The sequence below is a fragment of the Panthera pardus genome, unplaced genomic scaffold (assembly GCF_024362965.1).
Source record: "Panthera pardus isolate Hobbes unplaced genomic scaffold, ASM2436296v1 HiC_scaffold_20, whole genome shotgun sequence".
NCBI lineage: Eukaryota > Metazoa > Chordata > Mammalia > Carnivora > Felidae > Panthera > Panthera pardus.
The window spans coordinates 70,873,507-70,896,328 of record NW_026526766.1 but is presented as its reverse complement, the minus strand read 5'-3'; the positions used below and the strand labels follow the sequence as shown (position 1 = coordinate 70,896,328).

The 22,822-nt window shown below is 39.4% G+C and overlaps 1 protein-coding gene and 1 long non-coding RNA gene across 2 annotated transcripts in view; one reads left to right on the top strand and one right to left on the bottom strand.

The window, feature by feature from the left end:
* Positions 1–22,822, top strand: part of LOC109269983 (uncharacterized) — a 95,264-nt gene that overhangs the window by 36,862 nt on the left and 35,580 nt on the right. Inside the window, exon 2 of the long non-coding RNA XR_002081358.2 lies at positions 18,251–18,331. This is a non-coding gene — a long non-coding RNA (uncharacterized LOC109269983). The remainder of the gene's footprint in view (positions 1–18,250; positions 18,332–22,822) is intronic.
* MUSK (muscle associated receptor tyrosine kinase) overlaps positions 1–22,822 on the bottom strand; it is a 96,440-nt gene that overhangs the window by 46,658 nt on the left and 26,960 nt on the right. The window contains exon 6 of the mRNA XM_019454224.2: positions 1,029–1,153. Within this exon, the coding sequence (XP_019309769.1) occupies positions 1,029–1,153 (125 nt within the window). The remainder of the gene's footprint in view (positions 1–1,028; positions 1,154–22,822) is intronic.

Below are 22,822 nucleotides of genomic sequence, written 5' to 3'. Positions count from 1 at the left end.
TTAGCTCAAAAGTCTTCATCTTTTTTGAAAAATTTATTCATTTTGAGAGAGAGAAAGAGAGAGAGGGAGAGAGAGAACATGCTTGTATGCGTGTGAATGGGGCAGAGAGAGAGAGAGGGAAAGAGGGAATCCCAAGCAGGCACCATGCTGTCAACACAGAGCCTGATGTCAGCCTTGATCTTATGAACCGTGAGATCATAATGTGAGCTCAAATCAAGAGTTGGATGCTTAAACTGACTGAGCCACTCAGGTGCCCCTGAATTCTCTACATCTTAATGAGGCTTCCTTGACCACTCTGTTGAAAATGGAATCTTTCTCCTAAGGTTGCACTTCTGTCTCATTTTCCTGCTTTATTTTCCTCCATAGTATTTGACACTATCTGCATAGAATATTGGTTTTATTTGTTGTCTTTCCCCATCATAGTGTCAGTTCTTTGAGGGCAGGGAACTTAACCTCTTTTGTTTGCTCCTATATCTATAATGCCCAGAATAGTGCCTGACACCCGGGAGATGCTCAGTAGATATTTGTGGAATGAATAAATTTATGTGTCATATATGTAAAGTGCTTAGAACAGCTCCTGGCACATAGTGATCACTTAATATATGTCAGTTATTATCAGTATGAAAAAATGAATTAAAGATGGTTAAACTGACAGTCATGGGTTCTAATTCTGGATTACTTTTCATCAAAGTACCCTCCAGGAGTGACCTAATTCTTGAGCTGGTGAATTTTGTGAAAATTGTTTTACCTGTGTGGGAAGGAATTGCTACCATTTCTCTTTTACACAAAGGCATAAAGGAAAATTTGATTTTCTACTCTTCGCCATGATACAAGGAAAGAAGCAAACCCGTGGGGTTCAATTTCTAAGGCAGTGACTGTTAGGATGAAAATACTGGAAGGCTTTGAAAAATAGAGGTGCAGGTGGGAACAATGACAGAGATCAGGGTAACTTTACAAATATGTGGCCCATCCTGAGATTCCTCTCAAGTGATCTTCCCCAGACAAGTCCCCATAGCGATGGCACTCACGGCATTTCCATTTTCAATCCAGGTGATGGTGGGGACAGGGATGCCTGTTGCTGTGCAGCGCAGGGTCACAAAGGAGCCAAATGTGACATTGTGGGATTCAGGAGCCCGCAGGATTCTGGCAAAAACTGTTAGGAAAACAGAAGTGGTGAGTGACTCTCCTATAGGGAATGCTCAAGGTGGAGTGGTCTTTTAAAAATGCAAATCAAGTCACGTTCTCCCATGTAGAACGCTTCCGTGTTCCCTCCGTATTACGGATACGCCCTGGCTTCTAAGCCATTTATGCTTTAACCCTACATTTCTCACCACCCATGGATGCTCCAGGCTTATTTCCACCTTAGGAGCTTGTCCATGCTGTCCCTCGGCCGACAACACTCATCCCCCAGATCTCCATGCGGCAGTTCCCTTGTATCATCCAGTCTCTGAGCGGCATTTCCTCAGAAGGGCCTTCCTCGACCACGCAACATAGAGTGTAACCTTCCCCCATTCACTTTCTCATCATCCTGGTTTACTGTCTTTCCAGACCTTACCACTATCTGAAGTTATATTTCATTTGTCTAATGCCTACCTCCTCCCCGTCCCCCCCATCCCCCAGTAGATTGTGAGTTTTCAGCAACCAGAAACCTAGCCTGTTTGTTCAGTACCCAGAAGAGTGCCTGACCAAAGTAATAGTATTTAATTAAGTAATGAAATGATTAGTGCTTTATATCTTCAACTGTGTCATGGTGGGAGGACAGACAAAATCTGTCAAACTTTTTAGAGAATGCGATGAGCACATCGGGCCCCAAAGAAACATTTTAGGCCAAGTGTGAGCAGGGGAATATGTAATTAATATTCCATTCTGAGACGGAATCCCTCCTGATTAGATAAGAGAAAGTTCCGAGAAGATATGATTTGACAACTGGATGTTTTTGGCAGATTCTAATTTTATTATTTATTTATTTATTTATTTATTTATTTATTTATTTATTTTAATTTTACATGCTTATTTATTTGAGGGGGGGAGGGGCAGAGAGAAAGGGAGAGAAAGAGAATCCCAAGCAGGCTCTGCCTGGGCAGTGCAGAGCCCAACGTGGGGCCCAAATTCACGAACCATGAGACCATGACCTGAGCTGAAATCAAGAGTCAGGTGCTTAACCAACTGAGCCACTCAGGCCACCCTTGCAGATTCTAATTTTAGATTTGCAGGTTCAGATTAATTCAACTTCCTATTTTTTGAAATTGAGGACTCTAAGAGATGGAATCTAGAAGAGCCTGTTAGAAATACAATGTTGGGCCCAAAAGCCAGAAGAAAGGAAAAGCAAGGAAGCCTCCATCTTCAAGGCATGAGGTGGTTAAAAAAATGCTCCAAATGTTTAAAATACAGCTGAATCTACCCCCAACATCCCCACCCCCCCCCACCCCAAACAAAACTGAGCCGCTTTTAGTAAGTCCTGTGGTCTGATTACCAACCTATAAAAAGCCGAGGTTAAGGAACATGTGAAACAACACTATGGGGATGCAATTAGTTCAAATCCAGAGTATAGACAGTTCCGCAGAACAAATTATTTAGTTTTCTCAATAAATAAAATGTATCAGGAAGTAAAAAAGAAAGAGGGAACAATCATAGAGTTAAAAAGACTCAAGAGGCATAACCCCAGATGCAATGTGTGGATCTTATTTGGATTCTTAATTCAACAGGTCAGATATAGAAAGATATTTTGATACATTTGGATAAAAATTACACAGTCCTGGTAGTAAATGGTACTGAGAAATGAGTGCTAATTGGGGATGACTGGAGTAATGAACATGGCATTATATCTTTTAAGAAAAAAATCCTTATAGTAATGTACGTATTGGTTGATTGAATTAATGTCTGGGATTTGCTTTAAAAGAAACCAGAAGCAATAAAATAGTAATGGAATCAAGGACACAAAAATGGTAGGCTGTTGACCATTGTTCCCCAATGGGTAATGGGAACATGGGAGTTCACTATATTACTGTAACTACTTTTTTGTAAGGTTGAAAATTTTATAATAATATTTTTAAAAAATGCTGTGGAGCCTACCCCACAGCTCCAGAAAACATGTGATGAGATACCCACTTCATCTGCTATTGAAATAACATCAAGTTTTAGAAAACCCCAAAACTGAAGAAAAGTAAGGCTCTGAGAAGGAAGATTTGGCAGAGGCATCTGTCCTAAGAGCCTCGGAAATATCTACAACAGTTTTAGATCAAAATTCAATGGGGGACGATTCTAAATTGAAACAAAGTGTGGGACTCTGAAAAATTTCCCGAGCAGGTGATGTTTCCAGCTGGAAAATTCCATAGCAAATTGAGTGACAGTAGCCATCATGGTCCGCAGGGTTGGCCTCAAGTGTGAGTGGCCCTGTGTAGTCTCATAGGGCACCGTGCTAAGAGGGCCCCACGCTTGGTTTGATTTTCTGCTGTCCATGTCTTGAAGTTACTAGTGATTTTTGAATTAAGGGCCCCAGATTATCATTTGCACCTGGCCCACAAATTATGGAGCCCGTCCTAAAATTGCTGCCTTAAAAGAGAGGGTGAAGTCTGTACCTCTATGGGAATCCCAGGAAAGCAAGGCTCCAAGGTGAAATAGGAAATAAAAAGTTGCAGAATGCAAGAGTCCGAAGGAAATGTCAATCAAGACTAAGTGACAGAGGCTGTGCACATTGGAAATTCTCAATTTCTCAAGAAGGCCAGCCAGCTAGGAGGCGATACACATTTCTTCCAAATATACCAGAGTGACACATGGTGACCCATCTGATCACTTGACGGGAGATTTCTCCCAGCTCGGTCTTAGCTCACAGGTTGTGAAGTCTTGACAACTGACACAGACTGGCATCCCAGCAAGGGCGCTCCCAAGTATTCTCTCCTTTTCTAACATTTTCTGCAAACAATAATGGAGACCTAGACTGCACAACATATCTGAATCCACGTTCTTCATTTGGTTGAAATAACTTGTTGGGGTTGGGGCGATACTTGTGTGTCTTACATTTTTTTGAGTGTATGGGTCCCATTGACTCTCAGAATCTGAAAAAAAGGAGGATCCTTGACAGATTGGGAGTGGGATTATTTTAATCCCATAGGTGCTGGAAAAGTGTAGCCAGCAGCCGCTGCAGATAATGCTTTACTCTTGAACCTGAATGAGAGCCTTCTGGCTGAAGAGGAGAATAAGAAATTGGAAAAGAATGAAATCTAGACCCTTCTTTTTGCTTTAATATATAGAGGCAAGAGTTTTCATTTGGGAACCATAAATTCTTCCTGGAAATGCAGTAATCAGGGAGGGTTTATTTTGTTCTAATTTACAGCTTTTTTTTTTCTTTTGGCTGGTATTATTTGGAATATCACTTGGGCTCATTGCAAAACTTTTAATGATCTATATTGCACAACACAGCTAAGCATAAAGTGACATGGTAAAGAAAATAGAGTCGATGACCATTTGAGAGCTCAATAGGACCTTGCAGTGAATTTACTTAATATACTGCTCTGTCCCATATCAAAACCTTCTGGGGGGTCCAGTGGGCACAGGATGGTACATAAAGGAGAACTGTTAGCATTTTCAATGACTTCATGAAGGTGTGACTGTGCTGACAAACAACTGGTCTTCTCCTCTAAAAGGACAAATATACCCTTGGCTGACCATGGGTTTCATTGTGTGATTAAAAGAAAAACCTTTTGAAAAAAAAAACAAAAAACCAAAAAATTTTATTTTTCTGAGTTGGTGTCTCAGGATTTTATAGTATGATAACCCTGCTACACCCAGAGTCTAGACATTTAGATAAGGACTTGAGGTTAAGACGTCCATCCTGAGTTCCCATTTTGCTCTTCCTGGGCACCTTTTATTATTATTTTTTTTAATGTTTTATTTACTTTAGAGAGAGAGACAGAGCATGAGTGAGGCAGGGGCTGAGTGGGGCAGGGGCAGAGAGAGAGGGAGACACACAGAATCCGAAACAGGCTCCAGGCTCTGAGCTGTCAGCACAGAGCCCGGTGTGGGACTCGAACTCACAACCTGAGATCATGACCTGAGCTGAAGTCAGACACTTAACTGACTGAGCCACCCAGGTGCCCCCTGGGCACCTTTTAAAGTAACCACTTAAAGTGAAGCTGAGAAAAGTTAGTGACCTCTGCCCCAATCACCTTATAAGTATAGGTGCTTGGTACCCTGCTCTCTGTCTTCTCTGTGACCTGGGTCAGAGATCTGCCCTTCCCTAGGCTCAGGGCATGCTCCTCAGACCCATGTTTCTGGGATTTGTAGATAATAAAGCTCGTGATTCTGCTTCCTTTGTGTGGATGTGTTGAAACTATGCCTTTGATCAAAATGATCCCATGGGTTTCACTTCCTCAAAGTGGGAGCCGGGATGCTGAAGGAGCTACTTGCCAACCCCATGTGGGTGGCTTGTGCCCCCTCGTTTGTCAGGTCACGATCTACCGGCTTCTCAACACACATTAAGTCTAGTGCGGTAGGAGGGAAAAAAAAAAAGGCCAGGAATTAAAGGGAAGCTGTTCTCTTCTACATGCCTACATTCTTGCCAAAAGATAAAACAGGACCTTGCCCCCTTTTTTTCATTATTGAAAGATGGCTTTCACCGTTCTTGCCAGTTTCCTTCCCCCAAAGAAGGTCACAGATGTCTCCTTATCAAAATGTGTCTCAATACATCTCCTTACCCTTGTTTGTGTTTCTTCGTGGCACTTACCACCGTGTCATAACTATCGATTTGTTTGTTTGTTAGTTGGCTGCCTCTTCCTCTGGAATGTAAGCATCACAAGGCCAGAGCTTGCTTTGCTCAGTAATACAGGCTGGTTGATAGACAGCCCTGTGTGGCACATGGTAGGCATTCGATAAATATTTGGTGAATGAGTGAATGAATAAGTGAATGAATGACTCTTCTGATTGGTGAGACTGGAGAAAAAGACTTGTCTGTGTTAGGAGTATCTCAGTCCTCTTGGGGCCATCATTCTCCCAGCTACTCTAAACAAGAAGGGTATGGGGTTAATGTGCAGTGAGGGTCCCGGGTCAGGGCTTCTCCATCCTATAATATTAAAGAGTGGGGAGGGGTTGAGGAGGATGAGGAAACAAGTTATGTTAGTCGAATTCTTGGATGAAAAACTAGAAAGTTTTATTTTTTGATTCAGCTTTATCAGCCGTAAAACTGATATTTTTATACCCATCTGTGTTTGTTACCAGTTCCAAGCATAAGAGGTGGAGGAGGGATGAAAGAAATTCCATCATATTTATCAGACATTGGAAACAGTAAATCCAGTTGTAATTAAAAACAAATGCCAGCCTAACCTCCATGGATAATAATACACTGGTAATAATAAAATTAAATGTAATCCAATAATAAACTCCCATTATCTTAGTGATAGCCCCAAACCAAAAATGCATTCTAGGTCATCAATTTTAAAAGTAATGTGATATGTTTCATATCAAGTAAAATGTCCATTGTATATCTCTAACTTGCGTTTTTTTGTTTTTTTTTTTGCATGCAAGACTATGTTAAAATGTCTTTGTTACATAAACAGACTACTTAATAGAAGGGGTATAACATTACTTAGTAATTTGGAAAATGTTTGCAACTGTTTTGATATGGATTTTTAACATGATGCAACTCTTCTTTCTGTAAATAGTCATATGCATCATTCTCCAATTCACTGTAAGCTCTATCACACTTGCTTTCCTGTGGCAAACGCATTATTGTTCACCTGCATCATGGGAAATACACACGGGCAATCTATTTATCCCTGGGTTTTCTCTCATGGGATTTATTCATGAGTTTTGAGCTTTGATTTCTCTTGGGTAAGTTTACAGCGCTAACTGCAGGTTGAGAATCCTATATTCAGAATTGGGCTGAAGCAGCCACTGATTCCAAAGTCCTTTATATCATAACTATATTATATTCTCATCCATACCTCCTTTCTCCCTCCCCCCCTTTCCAATTTCTAAAGCACTTTCAGAAACATAATAAATGTTATTACTGATTGTCATTTTAAGGGGTGATTTGAATTAGTAATAAGGAGATAGAGCTATTATTCAGTCTGAAATTGCACACTGGTGCAATGGAAGGCCTAGGGCAGGGGACCCAAATTAAGTCCTGAAATTAATGACCAGTTCGGCTTGAGATGAATTACTGCTTTTGTCTTGTTAAGGGAGTATGACCAGAGGAATACTTAGGTCCCTTATAAATTCTGTTTCAGAGCAATTATCTCAAAAGGACACAATGAACTCACATGGATTTTATTTTCTCTCATTTTTTTCCTTTATTTATTTTGTTCTGGTGTCCTTTAAAGAGATTTTTTTTTTTCAGGTTACTGGGTTCTAACCAGCAATGTCTGATGGAGGGAGATTGAAAGCAAGCAAAAACAAAAATTAAAATCACACAGGAGCTGGTGAAATGGTTTTATCTAAATTTAGTTGTAAGAAGCCTGATGTTTAGAAGTAGAAAGGGGGTGCTGTTTCAAATAATACTAGCCTAAGGTTTATTCCTAAAGCCGAAACTGTATTGCATGAGAACTTGTGAATCTGATCCAGAAAATATAAAGCACAAAGTTTGAATCTTCATGAGGGTAGAAGGTGCTTTCTTGGAAGAAGAACTGTTATTCTACAGTAGGGTTTTTCCCCAAACAGATTTGATTTCCCACTACTTTCTTGTAAACGTAATTCCACTAAATATAGGTATATGTCTGTGTGCCATTAAAACTAATTTAAATTTGATTGATTTGATTTGGTTTGGAGCAGTTGCATAATACTTGTCCCCTTGAAGTAATAACAATAAAAACCTAAGCTGGCATCTTGACATTTTTATATCTCTCCAAAAATTGTAACACCCTCCCTCCCCCCCACGTACTCCCCTGAGAAGCTTTTTCCTTTTCCAATCTGTGTGAGATTTCTATTCTCATGCTGATTTATGCCATTTTGTTTGCATTTTCAGAGTTGACTTAATAAAAAGTAAATGGTCGATAAATACATTATAAAATAAAGCATCGCATCTCATAATACTCTGTTAAATGCTGACAGTATTCCCCGTACATCATTTTATTTCCTAAAAAAAATAACGGCACTTAGACTTGTTTATAAGGTCGGCAAAAATAAACAATTGAATAGAACCGTACATTGGAAAAGAAGCAGTGCAGAAAGAAAAAAAATACCTTTAGTATCTTGTTCAGGTTCACTTTCTTCTATTAATAGAAACGAGACAAACACACACAATAAACACACAAACAAAAACAACACATCATGAAAAGGGAAAATCTTTGAGCACAGAAATATCAGTTGTGCAACAAGATTAATTAGAATCTGCTTGTTTCTTATTTCAGTAAGAAACATGCAATCAAGGGAAACTGCTGACCTTTACAAGCAAACTATTAAAGGACATAAAATTTCAAATTGCTACTTTTAGTCGGGCAGTACTACACAGAAAATAAACTCCAGCATACCCAACAACATAGCTCATTCATGCATTTTTGTTTTAATGTTGACAATTACCCTTTCTTTCAAGGCAACAGACTGCCTACTATTCTGATAAATTGTGTTTTCCCTTTGTTAGCATGGCTTCTCCTTTTACAAGGTCCTGCTGTGAAGGCAGTGAGGTTGACTCTGGGATCTCAACTATCATTTCTATGGCAATAGACTCATGTTGTGGTAAACAGAGGATTAGGGGGTTTCTGCAGAAGAGAGTCTACCACCAGCGGAGATTGTCTCCTACCAACTCCAGGAGGCTGCTCAGCGAGCAGAGAGGAGCAAACCATTATCTCGCGTAGGAAACTACCAGTGGAGCAAGCGACAAAGAAAAATGTAAAAATGTCTACATCCATATGCAGAATTGAGAATTTATAACGGTTTTAAATCCTAGAAGAGAAGACAACCAAATTAATTGTTCCAAAATGTTTAACATAATACTGTATCAGGTGCAGATCTCGTATGGAGCTTTCATTTTTCTTTCCTGAGAAGTTTGTGTCAATTTAGACCTTTTGAATTAGCGACAAGCCAATTGCAACATTTGTTCAGAAGTATAAAATAGCAATACTTAATGATAAGATCTTGATAATACATTTGCGTAGTTCTTCACAAGTTATGGATATTTTCATGTACATTATACATTATCCCCTGTACCCAGATCATGTCCCTGTGATTAAACCTAATTGATTCAATAGGATTCAATTAAACCTAATTCAGCCCATTTTCCAGACAAGGAATCTGAGACTCAGGGCTTTGCTGCAGGTACAGAGCCAGAAATGCCACTTCAGTTTTCAAACCTCAAGTTCTGTGTTCTGACATAGCATCATCATAAGAAGCCCTCGTTTTTTTGCACTTAATACCCAGTCCTAAATTTAAATGAACTTTTAATTTCCTATTTCAATTTTACCCTGACTGAACATTCCCTGTCTCCACCACCCAGGCCAGTGACACATTCCCGTTTTATTTTTTCAAAGTCTACTTGAAAGTTGTAAATTGAGGAACGTCGGGTTGAGTGTCTGACTTCGGCTCAGGTCATGATCTCATGGTTTGTGAGTTTGAGCCCGCATCGGGCTCACACACACACACACACACACACACACACACACACACACAAGTTGTGAATTTAATACATTTATGGTTAAAAGGACAGTTAGAAGTTTTCTGTCAGATGGACCTAAACAAAGAAAATCGTTTTTTACAACACCCCCAACAGTGCCTGGTTTTAGACACCAGTTTTTTCATACTGAAAACTGGTCATATGGACCCTTGGAACAGCAGTGACCCCCTGTTTCTAACATAGACGTTAATCAGGAAAAATCAGTGAAGGTCCATGCTTGGGCCAGATTAGACCTGACAAATTGTGTCTGAATGCCTTTGGGCTAGGCGTGTTTTCCTAGTTTCTCAACACAATTGTGCTTATTTCTAAATCTCGTTTTTTGTTTTTTGGTTTTTTTTTTCCACCAGCCGAGTAACTATGAGTGGCTGAAATGGGCATGCACTCCTATGGGAATATTAAGTGTCTTCATTCCCTGGCTGCTATTATCTCCAAAATGTTTTCCACCAAAGTTCAAAGGCCTCAGTAAAATTTGAGAATCTTATTCCCCCCCCCCCCTTTTTTTTTTTCCCTCTCTTACACTACTCTTTTTCGGGTCCCGGAGCAAGTGCAGGTAAATTCTGAGTCTCTTTCAGTTTTGCTCCAGTGGTCTTTTACTGGACCGTTCTTCAGCATAGACCGTGAGGACTGTGCTGATTTCCCTGTGTGATCTTTCACTGTGTGGTTGTCGTCACTGCTTTCATCTTGCTTGATTGGTTTGGAATTGGGAGCAGTGTGACGTTTCGAAAGAATGTACCCATTTCTTCCACTGTAGATCTACAGAACCGATTCAGGAGATGAAAGATTGTCTGAGATCTGCTGTTTTCCTAGGAGTTGGCTTAGCAGTTCTACCGGAAATTACATGTTCATAGAGAGACTGTCAAAGTTTCTTTCTGTGGGCAAGAGCAGATATGCAGCTCTGTATGTATATATTTATATATGCTGATATATTCATATACACTTGCACCGTATTCACACACGTACACACACAATCGAGATTACTTTAAATTAGAGAAAATAATGCAAGGATAATCTGCAAAACCTATCTAAGCTTGAGTACACTCATTCAGTATATGAGATTGTTGGTCATTTCAAGGTCAGACTGCAGTCCTAATTTTTTCATGTGTCTTGCTTGCTTAGCCTATGATCCCTCTTGACCTTGGAACTTACTGTTTTGCCACCTATCAATTTGTAAATATTTGACTTCATGGTCTTTATTCTCATTTAACTGCTTTATATGTAATGCATCAGCCTTGTCTTCCAGACTGATGTGTAATCAACCTCCTTTCCAGGGCGGAGGCAGGGAGTGGCACAGAATACTTTTGTTGTTTTCTTTTCTCCCTAAAGTTTAGCAGTGTCTTGTAGAAAAAAGAGCATACTTAAAAAGGGACCTGGGCAGTGATTCATTTCCCTTCTCTGCTTTTTGGGACTTGTTCAATAAGACATTTAGAATAAAGAATCACAGTGGTGCCTGGGTGGCTCAGTTGTTTAAGTGACCAACTTCGGCTCAGGTCATGAACATGTACTCTGAGTTTGAGCCCTGCGTTGGACTCTGTGCTTGACAGCTCAGAGCCTGGAGCCTGCTTTAGATTCTGCGTCTCCCTCTCTCTGCCCCTCCCCCACTCATCTTTTGTCTCTCAAAGAATAAATAAACATTAAAAAAAATTTAGAACAGAGAACCGTGGACTTCTCTTAAATTGGACTAATCTGAAATATAAACAACATCCAAGTTAAATAGTATATCCTTCATTTTTTTGAATACTTTGAATTATGGGCAACTCAGTATACCATAGCAACCCATTTAAAACTCTGTTAAAATGAACATACATATATATATATATATATATATATATATATATATATACACACACACACATACACATTTATATATTCTAAATCAAACCAAAATCAGTCTCTTTATGATTACCACGCACAAGATTTAGTTTCTACTTCTATCCACTGGACTAAAAAGAAAAAATCCTTCAAATATTTTCATTTTTCCAAGCTTGCTAACCCCAGTTCCCTATGTTGATTGCTCACTTTTGAACTTTCTTATCGTACCTTCTTTTTTAAAAAAAATTTTTAGTGTTTATTTTTGACAGAGAGAGACAGAGACAGAGGGAGACACAGAATCTGAAGCAGGCTCCAGGCTCTGAGCTGTCAGCACAGAACCTGACGCGGGCCTTGAACTCACAGACCGTGAGACCATGACCTGAGCTGAAGTTGGACGCTCAACCGACTGAGCCACCCAGGCGCCCCTCTTTTTTTTTAATTTTTTTTAATGTTTATTTTTTTTAAAATTTTTTTTTAACGTTTATTTATTTTTGAGACAGAGAGAAACAGAGCATGAACAGGGGAGGGGCAGAGAGAGAGGGAGACACAGAATGGGAAACAGGCTCCAGGCTCTGAGCCATCAGCCCAGAGCCCGACGCGGGGCTCGAACCCACGGACCGCGAGATTGTGACCTGAGCTGAAGTCGGACGCTTAACCAACTGAGCCACCCAGGCGCCCCAAATGTTTGTTTATTTTTGACAGAGAGAGAGCATGAGCGGGGGAGGTTATCGTACCTTCTTAATTTACCTGTTTGTGGTCCCCAGACAGAAACTAACACACACTTAGAGAGTCCCACAAATTCGAAGAATAGTAGGACTCTTTGTAATATTCTACTTCTATGACTATAAATTTGCTTGAGTTTTTATTTGCATTTATGTAAAAACACAGCTAGGTCATATCCCATTGCAAATCGTGAATATCCAACACCAAGAAATGTTTTTCCTACGTGATTCACTGTATTAGTTGATAGGAGAAGAAATTTGGAGGGGAAATGTATTGTTATATAGGAGGAAGGAAAGCCATCAAGATTCCCTTGCATAAATGAACACATTTAGTATGATGATGTAGGTCACCAAGATCTTGTGGAAGAAAGAAATGGACCAGAAGAAAAAACAGGCAGTACTTTGGGATGGCTCCCATTCTTCAGACTACAAGAGTGAGGAGAGCCAAGATCATAGGATTTTGGTCACCTAGAGCTGAAGTCTCAATGGAAGCTACAATAGCACATTCTTTGCTCTTTGTAGAATGACATTGGTTATCATTTTCTTCATCGGCAATACCTTAAAGACATCTCTGACCATCTGGTAATGTCAGGACACCATTTTAGGGCTTTTTCATTTTTGAATGAAATGATTTGCACAAAGCAGTTAATATAGCAACTAACACACAGCTGGAAAGTACCGGAAGCTCATTTTGAAGCGGGGTCTTCTAGCTTGCTCTTTTATTTATTTATTTTTTCAGAGCTATTTCCATCTCTATGGTATCTTCCTGGCTGATGAAAGCTGTTTCTCCAACTGCCTTAGAAGAAAAAGCGCTTATTTCATTTTTAAATTTCAATCTGCCTTAACGAGCTATGTTCCAGATACTTACTGCGTTGAGTACCCTTTGTGTTGGTATTAAAAGCATGTGCTGAAATCTATTCCTCGCTGAGAAGAGAGGAATCATTCTGTAGAAGGAGAAATCCATTCTCCAGACCTTATTAAGACATGGATGCTAATCCATACTAGATTATGGAGTCCGTTCTTAAATCGGCTCCGTTCGTCTCCTAGTCTAGCATCATATTTCAAGAACTGTTGTGTTGGAGATGCCTGGTAGAAGACAAGTACCACAAACAGCAAAAAAGGGGGTATTTTAGTTGTTTTCTTTTTTATTTAAAATTGGCCCAGAGGATTGTTGAAAAGTAATCCTGTTAAGGCTCTGTGGTACTCTGTTTCTGAATAGAGTCTTCTTTTGGTTTCCAATCATTCAAAGAACATGTGACAATAATAACAATAAACCTAAGTAAATACCTGTTTTCCTTTTCTGACTTCTTGGTAGCTAAAGCAAAGAAACTCGACCCTGGTGTGCTGCCGCTGTTTACATTTCTGTCTCCTTTGAAGCACAGCATGCATGAGGGTTATCCACTGTGGCTCCGTCTCCGGAGGAATCCGAAGGCACGCTCCTTTAGAAAACATACACAGCGCCCTCACAAACAGCCTTCCTTTGCATCTTCAAAGTAAGGCTGGCCTGGCTCTGTGACATCATGATTCTCTAAAGTGGCTTGGGCTGGGAACATTTCTGTGGCCTTTGAGATAATAACATTTTCCAAGCTTGTAAATATGGATGGTGAATAATGAGTCTGAGCAACGAGTGTTTATCAAAGTCAATCAGATAAGAGCCACACGAAATTAACTTGTTTTTGCTTCAGTCCTAGATGCAGATAGGGCAACTATTAAGGACACTTTTGTTAAAATGGTTCTGAAAATATATTAGAAGTTTAGCCATAAGCCAATGAAAAATTGGACGTCTGTCGTGATTCATGTTTTTCATTCTTTGAGAAAGTGTATATTCTGGTTTTAATGGGAGGAGATGCTAAGCTACTTAATTACCAGGACAGAAGCCTTTCTTGGTATACCCTTTTAAAAGGTTTTAATTCTAGGGGTGCCTGGGTGGCTCAGTTGGTTAGGCGTCTGACTTCGGCTCAGGTCATGATCTCATGGTTCATGGGTTCAAGCCTGGTGTTGGGCTCTGTGCTGACAGCTCTGAACTCAGAGCCTGGAGCCTGCCTTGGGGTTCTGTGTCTCCCTCTCTCTCTCTCTCTGCCCCTCCCCCACTTGCATTTTCTCTCTCTCTCTCTCAAAAATAAATAAAAACAATAAAAACATTTTAACGCTTTTAATTCTGAAATGATTTTAGATTTACAGAAGAGTTGCAAAGATAATATAGAGGGTTTCCAGGAACCTTTCACCCAACTTCCCCTAATGTTAACATCTAATGTAACCATGATACATTTATCAAAATCTTAGAGTACTTTTAAATAACATTTTGGACCTAATCTCATGAAAAGGAAGATACTTGAGCTCTGACAGCAATAAAAGAAGGTAAAGTATATTAAGAACAAGAATTTTTTAATTTTGAAATTATTATTTTAGCTCACCAGAAATTTTAGCTGAGAAAAGAAACAGAAGGCATAACCTTAAGCGTAAGTGACACCGTATTATCCTCGTTGTCTAAAGTGGCTTGGGGACGTTTCTGTGGCCTTGGGGTTGGAGTTCCAGATGCCCAAATAGGACCACAGACCTCCAAACTGTAGGTCCCCAGGCTAGCAAGATAACCTTTGAAAACCATGTCTAAGAAAAGATACCAGGGGTTATAATCTCAGTGTTAGTCTGTGAATCAAATTGTAGCCAGTTCTTGTTCTTATGGCATCCCAATAGATACTCTCTCATACTCCCTAGTCTGGCTTTTACTTCCTGACTCAGTGGCAGCCTGTTCTCTCATGAAAAGCCTGCATCCCACGTACCCCCTCACTGTGATATATGATGTGTACCGTGAGCTGCTTGCTGTTCACTGATCAAAGCCTTGTTGGACCTCCCCTCTCTGAGGTTCCCTGACCTCCGACCATCTCCCTGTCCTGTGTATGCATCCTGCACAAACTTCTATCGTTGCAAATAATTAAACGTTCATTATTGTAATTACTTGCTTGTCCGCGCATTTTCCTCACCGAATTTGAAAACTTTTCAAGAAATAAGCATGTCTTTATCTCCATTTCCTTAGGAATAGCCTCATTCCATGAAATATAATAGGCACTCAACAAATGAATACATATGAAGCTCATTTTAAGTCTTACCCTCCTAATTATGGATAAGCTAACTTCTTCCTTAAATTTTCACGCTTCGTCTGGAATAAGGACATTCCAAGTAGAAATCCTCAAGTTAATGTTTTTCAGCGTGTGGGTTGTAGACTACCCTGGTGAGGATCATTTGGGAAATGGTTAAAAGACCATAACACAGACTTATCAGATCTGAATCTCTGGGGAATGCACCCTAGAGCTATTCTTTTTAATAAGATTTTCAGATGCTTTTGATGTGCACTGAAGTTTGAGAACCCCTACCTTGGAGGAGGAGTTTCATTAATCCATCAACGAGGGTTTTTTCCATCCCTTTCCAACCGTAGAGGTTTTGAAGTGAATATGATCAATCATATGACAGTGAATTAAATGAAATAACACCCCATTACTATCAGGGAAGAGGAGACTTCTGGTTGGTTTAGTGTAATGGATACTATGACTTAGCTCCAAGTTGGATTCTGAGATACATGCCAGATAGGACAAAAGAACAAAGTAAAAATAAAGTACAGCATTCTCACTACAAGAAGGGAAACAAAAGGCCAGTTTCTCAGGAGAGACCATTTCCCCCCCCCATGTGCTAAATTTTTAAAGCAATTTCTCACTTAGGATTTACCTTGAAGCAGTGAGTGATGGAATGATCGATATTTTCAACAAGATTTTTTGGCAAACAGCTATTTCTGTAGTGAGTAAAATAGGCAGTAGCTCAAGATGCACGCTAAGGTTGCTTTGACTTTCCTGTTGTGTAGACTATGTTTTTTGTACAGGTTGACTGTAACCAGCCCCTTTCCAGTTTGCCAGTAAGGGCGTGTCTTCACACAGCTTCTTAGAGAAGCTTTCTCCTATCACTTGTCACAGTGGGGCCAAACCAAAGTTATAATCTCTAACAAGTACCAAGCATGCAGGTATAAAGCATTGCTGATTGAGGGTAGATTTATGTTCTTTGGAAACAAGAGGAGCAGTTGGTAATGTTGACATTCTATTTGTGAAATAGGAGAAGGCTAACCAGTAATATTCTCTGGGTAGAATGTAAACCACGTAAACAACAGGCAACAATACCAACAACAGCCAATATTTATCAAAGAGTTACCATGCAGACACGGTATATATGCTCTCTTAGTCTACTTGTAAGAACTCTACACTCCAACTAATGGCGCCCCCATTTCACAAATGAGGACATAGACTTGCAAAGGTTGAGGAAATTGTCACGTAACTAGCAAGAGGCAGAGTCAGGATTAGCACCCAGATCTGTCTGATGCTGAAGCATGTGGGTACTCCGGCATGCTGGTCTGTGAAACATAAACATAGAGAAAGGAAAAACTCAAGAATCGGGGCAGTGGAAGATATCCTGGCCTGGGAACCAAGACGTCCAGGCTCCTTGCTACCTTGGGAAAAAGTACTGATGATCTAGTCTCAAGTTTCCTGATCTGCAGAATGAGGGACTGGATTATGACTTCAGGTTTAAAATCTATGATTACTCTTCTGATGGAACCAAAATTAATAAAAATTGCTTCTATTTAAAGAAAGATGTAGGGTTTTGTTTTGTTTTGTTTTGTTTTGTTTTTGCCATTGAATTTGATTGCTTCTACCTCAAAGATAAATATGCCACATAGAGTAAAAAGCTGTAACTATCTCCACAAGTGTTTTTAAATCAGTGCTTCCATTGTGCAAAAGTTACATTAGTCCTAGAACTAACACTGAAAACTAGGATCTGAGTGACTGCTCTGTGTGATCTAAATACAACATATAAGGTACAGAGTATTACTGACCTCATTTTACAGGTGGGGAAACTGAGGCACAAAGAGACTAAGTAACCTTCCTGATATTACACAGGCGGTGAGTGGTAGAGCCAGGATCTGAACCAGGATCTGAACTCCGGAGTTTACTACAGACTCTGGAGCCCATGCAGCTTTCTTGAGAATCTAGAGCCCATGTTATCAGCCAGAACATTGAAGTTCACTCTAAAAATCATGCTTGACTAGTTTATCATTCCTGGAGATGAATATACTAATTACAATTTGAAAGTCATATATTTGATTTCTGAAGGAAATAACTGAAGGTAACATTATTTGAATTCCGTATTGCCGTGGAAGTTCTAATAGCTTTCCATTATATCTTTTCATGATTTGAAACTGTTACATTTTGAAATTAAGGCCAGTGAAGGCATGGCCTTCTCCGTCTTGCACAGTGTGAGATGAGTCTGTGTTGGATGAATTAATGCATTAAAGGGAAAGAACTTTTCCTTTTTTGTGTATGTATGCTTGAACTTGTGTCTCTCGTTTTAATACCTAAAAAGTGAAAATCAAAGCTTACTCTAATTAGAGTATGCATAATTAGAGTATGCACAGTAACTTTTCATTTCAAATAATATGATATCCACATTATATTAAACAATTTGATCAACTTAAACAATTTAAGACAAATCTTTGAGTCACATTTTTTTTCCTTCACGCCTGCAGTTAAAAAGGGCCACCTTGTTCTTTAACTTGACATATTATCTGTTCAGTGCTATGATCATTATAGAACCTCTTCTTTCCTTAGAGAATTTCACTGGCAACTCTTCAACTAAAGGGCCACTTTACCAGTGTTTCTTGAGAGCACCCAAGAGCTTTTGAGATGGGAATACAACATAATAGTCCCTCAAGTGGAAATCAGTGGGTAGAACTGTTCTTTTAGAGCATGCACCTTACTAATCATGCAGATTTAATTTTCCCCACGGTAACCCGCAGGGATAGCAAAGATTTATGCCTTTTTCTTTGGTTCAGTGTTTAGACACACAATGTACTCATGACAGCAATCAAACCTGTTAGTGGCATCAAGCAAATAGAACTGATGCCGGGAACAGGGCCACCGCAAATTTTATCAAAACTGCAATCACTGAGAACACAGCACACACATTGGGATTTAAATACCTCTCTCTGTGGCATTTGTCATATTAAGAGCTGCAGCATAAACAAAGGAAAAAGCAAATCAAATGGTGTGTAAACATTACATGATGGCTTCCACTTTTCCAGATGCAGTAAGGAAATCTGATGTCTAGGAAAGAAGGCAGACAGAAGTCTAACATTTTGGAAAATCGTGCTGATCTCTTACAGGTACGTCTATTGATATTTACCTCTGTGACGTCACATGTGTGTGTGTGTGTGTGTGCACGTATATGTGTGTAGGTGTGTATATGCATATATACAGATGTATGTGCGTATATGCATATATACAGATGTGTGTGTATGTATATATGTATATATATATACACATATATATATAATGTGTGTATATAATAATTTGTTTTTATCTTTTGGGATTCTACTGTTGTCTGATATACTGCATATGTCTGCAAATAATCTTCCAAAAAAAAAAAAAGCCTTTGAAAGACCAAATCAGCCCTAACGATAAAGCCTTAGACTACAGGGAAGCAGACTGACAGCCCTCAAGGGCCCTGACAAGTGATGGAGATTCATTCACCGAGGCCACTTACATTTGCCAGTTGGCTCACCCTCCCTCCTCACTCCCTAAAATGCCTCTCTCAAGTGCTGAGACAAGGTTCTGCTTTCTGAGGCTCCATGCACATGAGGTCTTGTTAAACATTTGGGAAGCCTGCACTAACCCTCTCCCTCAGAGGGTTCTGTTCTTGGTCTTGGTCTGTTTCTCGAGCTCTCATTTGCAGTTTTGGACTGGTGCTAAGCCACCTTTTCCCACTGGCGATTGTGGACGGATAACCCTCCCTTGCTTCCAGCTCCTCTTCTGCCCAGTATTTTCCTTCATGGCTTAAACCTCCAGGGGTAAACAAGGTAATAGTAGAAAATGCAACTGACAGGGAATCCAATACATCCCAACATACATCTATTTTAAATCGAGCCGCAAACATTCTACACTCAACCAGTTTCCATATGCAAAGCAGAACTTGTCTGAACGTGAAATTCACGGAATGTAATAAAATCCACACTCAGCTCCAAATAAGTAAATCATTTCAAAATAGTTAAGTCAAAGAATGTAAGGGAAATACAAGAAAATGAGATATTTGTACAATTTTAAGTGGATCTCCTCCAGTGATTAGAAACTTCGTAACAGCGACCTCTCTGCTCTAGCTAAAAAACAACCAGAATTACGTTATCATATTAAAAGTGTTTAATTTCTGCGGTATAGTGTTTATTAAACACGGTTTTTTGAAGGGAGAGTATCCTTCTGGTTGAAAACAGGAAAGTAAAAATCAGCGTCTTCCACTTCAGAGGTCATCTGAAGCCTCCATGATGCAGCCTTTCCTTGAAAATCCCAGCCCTACCATCCAAATCATCCTATTCATTGCCACATCCCTATGCCACTGTGTGTCTATCTTCCTGGCCTTTAGGGTACTCGGGAGAAAACTGTTTCAGTGAAGATACAGGAGAGAAACAGTATGGATCATTCTTTGGATACATACATACCTAAAGTAGAACATGGAACAGGTTAGACTGCCTCTTGACTTGAAAATAATTCCTTCGGCTTAGAAAATAATTCCTTCTATAGGGCACTGAGAAGCATTTTGTCTCTGTCTCCAGCCCAACAAAACTAATATGCAGCAAATATAATTGTGGTTGGTGGGGAGACTACATGGAACCCTGCCACTGAAAATGATGCTTTCACCTCTGTGAGGAGCTGATTGAAAGAAATGATCTCAAGCGGAAAGAATATTACTAGTTAACCATGAGGAAATCTTTATGAGCCAAGACAATTGACTTATTTCTGTTTTATCATTAAATATTCTCATATTTGGAGACAGCTAAGGAAAGATCTCAGCTTCACGGCAGAAACCGCACACCAAATGTGATTGCCTTTAAGACCAATAAGATAAATCTCAATTTCAGAGATATTAAGATGCACAACAAAGAAAATAAATACTGGCCAACGATGATTGTAAGAAACCGATGTCTCCGAGATTCACCCCAGATACGGTAAATACTTAAAATGAACATCTTAGAATCTGTGAAATATGATGCGGAGATTTCTCTGGCCCTCATTACCTGTCCTAAAGGCCACTGTCACAGAGGTACATGAGACAGGGGTTAAGCCTTTCTAAGAAAGAGCCTCCACAGCTGTGAGATTGACAACTCTTTGCTACATTTCAAGTGCCTACGGAATTTGGGAAACCACAGATACCTCCCACCAATCTTAAATCAGTATATCTGGATAGTTCTCACCTAGCGTAGTCCTTCACTTTTCCATGGGACCTTACCTTTGTTTATTTTATGAGTCAGTTAACACCCAAACGTTTGTAGGAAATACTCATTGAGAAATCAGAACCCAAGTTGGATTTTATTGTTGGATCCACCAAGCACTAAGGGATCATAAATTCCGGGTCTGCTCATAGTAAGAAAGAAGAATCGGCGGGGTTGGGGGGAGGGAGAATCCACCAGTAGGTGCTATTCTCTCAACCCCTTCTCTTCCCCCTCCATCCAGGTGGCTCCCTTACTTCCTCTTGCAGGTCTCAAACTTACTGTCTTTATGGATGGATTCCTTCCCCAAGGAAATGGCATGCTTCATGTTCTGTTCATCAGGACCTCACCCTCAATCCCAGACACTCAGCCAATAGCCAAGTGTTGTGAATATCTAATCAACATAGGAATCAGAAACAAAGTTTGAATCTAGAACTTTTGTTCTAGAACAGAATGGAGCAAGAGAACTGCAAAAGTAGTATATAAAATCATGCGCAGAAAGGTTGATGCCATTTTTATCAAAATAGGATGATGTTTTGAGGAAATAATCTCTTCAAAAGCATAAGTACATGTATGGATTCTTCCTAATTATGAAGGTCTCTTTGTAAAAATCCAAAAAGTATAGCACTGTATAAAGTATATGATAGATGTTAACCTCCTATGTAATTCTACGTGCAGAGATGATGGCTATTAACGGCTTGGTTATCCACTCTAATATAGAATATATAAAACATACTGTTCTGTAACTTTTTCACTTATGAACACATTAGTATTTCTAATGAGTTAGTACTTCTAAGGACAACAGTACCTTGCACATAATAAGCGCTGTATAGGTACTTAATAAATAATAAAAAACAGCAAATAATTATATAGTATTTGCTGTGTGCCTGTATTAATTCATGTAATCGTTGCAGCAACCTAAGAGGTAGGTGCTAGGCTTTTTACCCCTCTTTTAGAGGCGAGAAAACTGAAGGTCAGAGATGGAATACAGACCCAAGTTACATGCATGGTGGTAATTGTAGAAGTTAATGCGTATAGATCGATCTCATTCTTCTTAATGGCTGCATGGGACTTTATCACATATTTTATCAGCCTCCTATTGATGCAAATTTAAATTCCTTAAATATTTTTGCTATTATAAAAAACTTTGTGGTAATCTTGAACATACACTTGTGCAAATAATTGCTTTAGATAAATTATCAGAAGTTAAATTATTGAGACGAATGTATACATATTTTAAAGTCTGATTTTTATTAGAAGCAAACAAAAAGATCTCCACTAGATGATACCAAATAATGGTTTCCTCACACCCTCTTTATTGCTTTCATCCTAATTGTCTTTTATAAGTAATCTGGTTTTTTGCTTCAATAGTTTAAGATCACCTCTTTTTGTTTGATGTTTATTATGATGCATCTGGGGGTGAAACTATTTATATACGTGTTCTTTGTTTTTACTGATTGGGACTCCATGTGCTTCTTGTACTTGAAGATTTAGGTCTTTCATTCATTTTGGCAATTTCTCGGTCATTATGCTTTTGGGTATAGCCCCTCTTATATGTTCTCTTTTCTCTCTTTCTGTAATGCATATCCCTAATTATTTCTTTAGTTCTGTTTTATCTTTTCCATTTCTCTGCACTGAATTCCAAGTTCTGAAGAGATGACTTCTAATGTGTACATTATCTCCTTTCTCTAGCATACTGTTACTCATCCACTGAATGTCAGTTATAATCCTATTTTTTCATTTGTTAAAATGTTTAATTCTGCTTTTTTTCTTCTAATGTCTTTTTCGTTCTTTTTTCTCCTTTTGTGTCTTAATTCATTTAAACATATTTAATTTTGAGTCTCTATTGTATTGTGTTAGCTAAATTTCCTGGGGTTTTGATCCCTTTGTATATTACATCTGCTGACTATCACTTAAGGCAGTTTGTTTTCAGTGGGTGCTAGAATTTTGCCTTGTGAACTCCTCCTCAGTATGGCTTTATTATGAAAATCCTATGTAACCTGGGTCAGGTATTTTTTTAAGCTTTTTGGTTATTAACTTTTTTTGGCCTGGAATCAATTTTTATGTTAATTTCTCTAGCTGGGGAACCCCAGTCTCTGCTGGCAGTATGAATTCAATATCAGACCTACGTGAGATATAGTCCTGAGCACTGAATACAGATTGATTCATTTAAAAATGTGGTGGTTTGGGGGCCCTGGGTGGCTCAGTTGGTTGAGTGGCCGACTTTGGCTCAGGTCATGATCTCACGGTCCGTGAGTTCGAGCCCTGCGTCGGGCTCTGTGTTGGCAGCTCAGAGCCTGGAGCCTGCTTTGGATTCTGTGTCTCCCTCTCTCTCTGCTCCTCCCCTGCTTGTGCTCTGTCTCTCTCTCTCTGTCTCAAAAATAAATAAATGTTTTT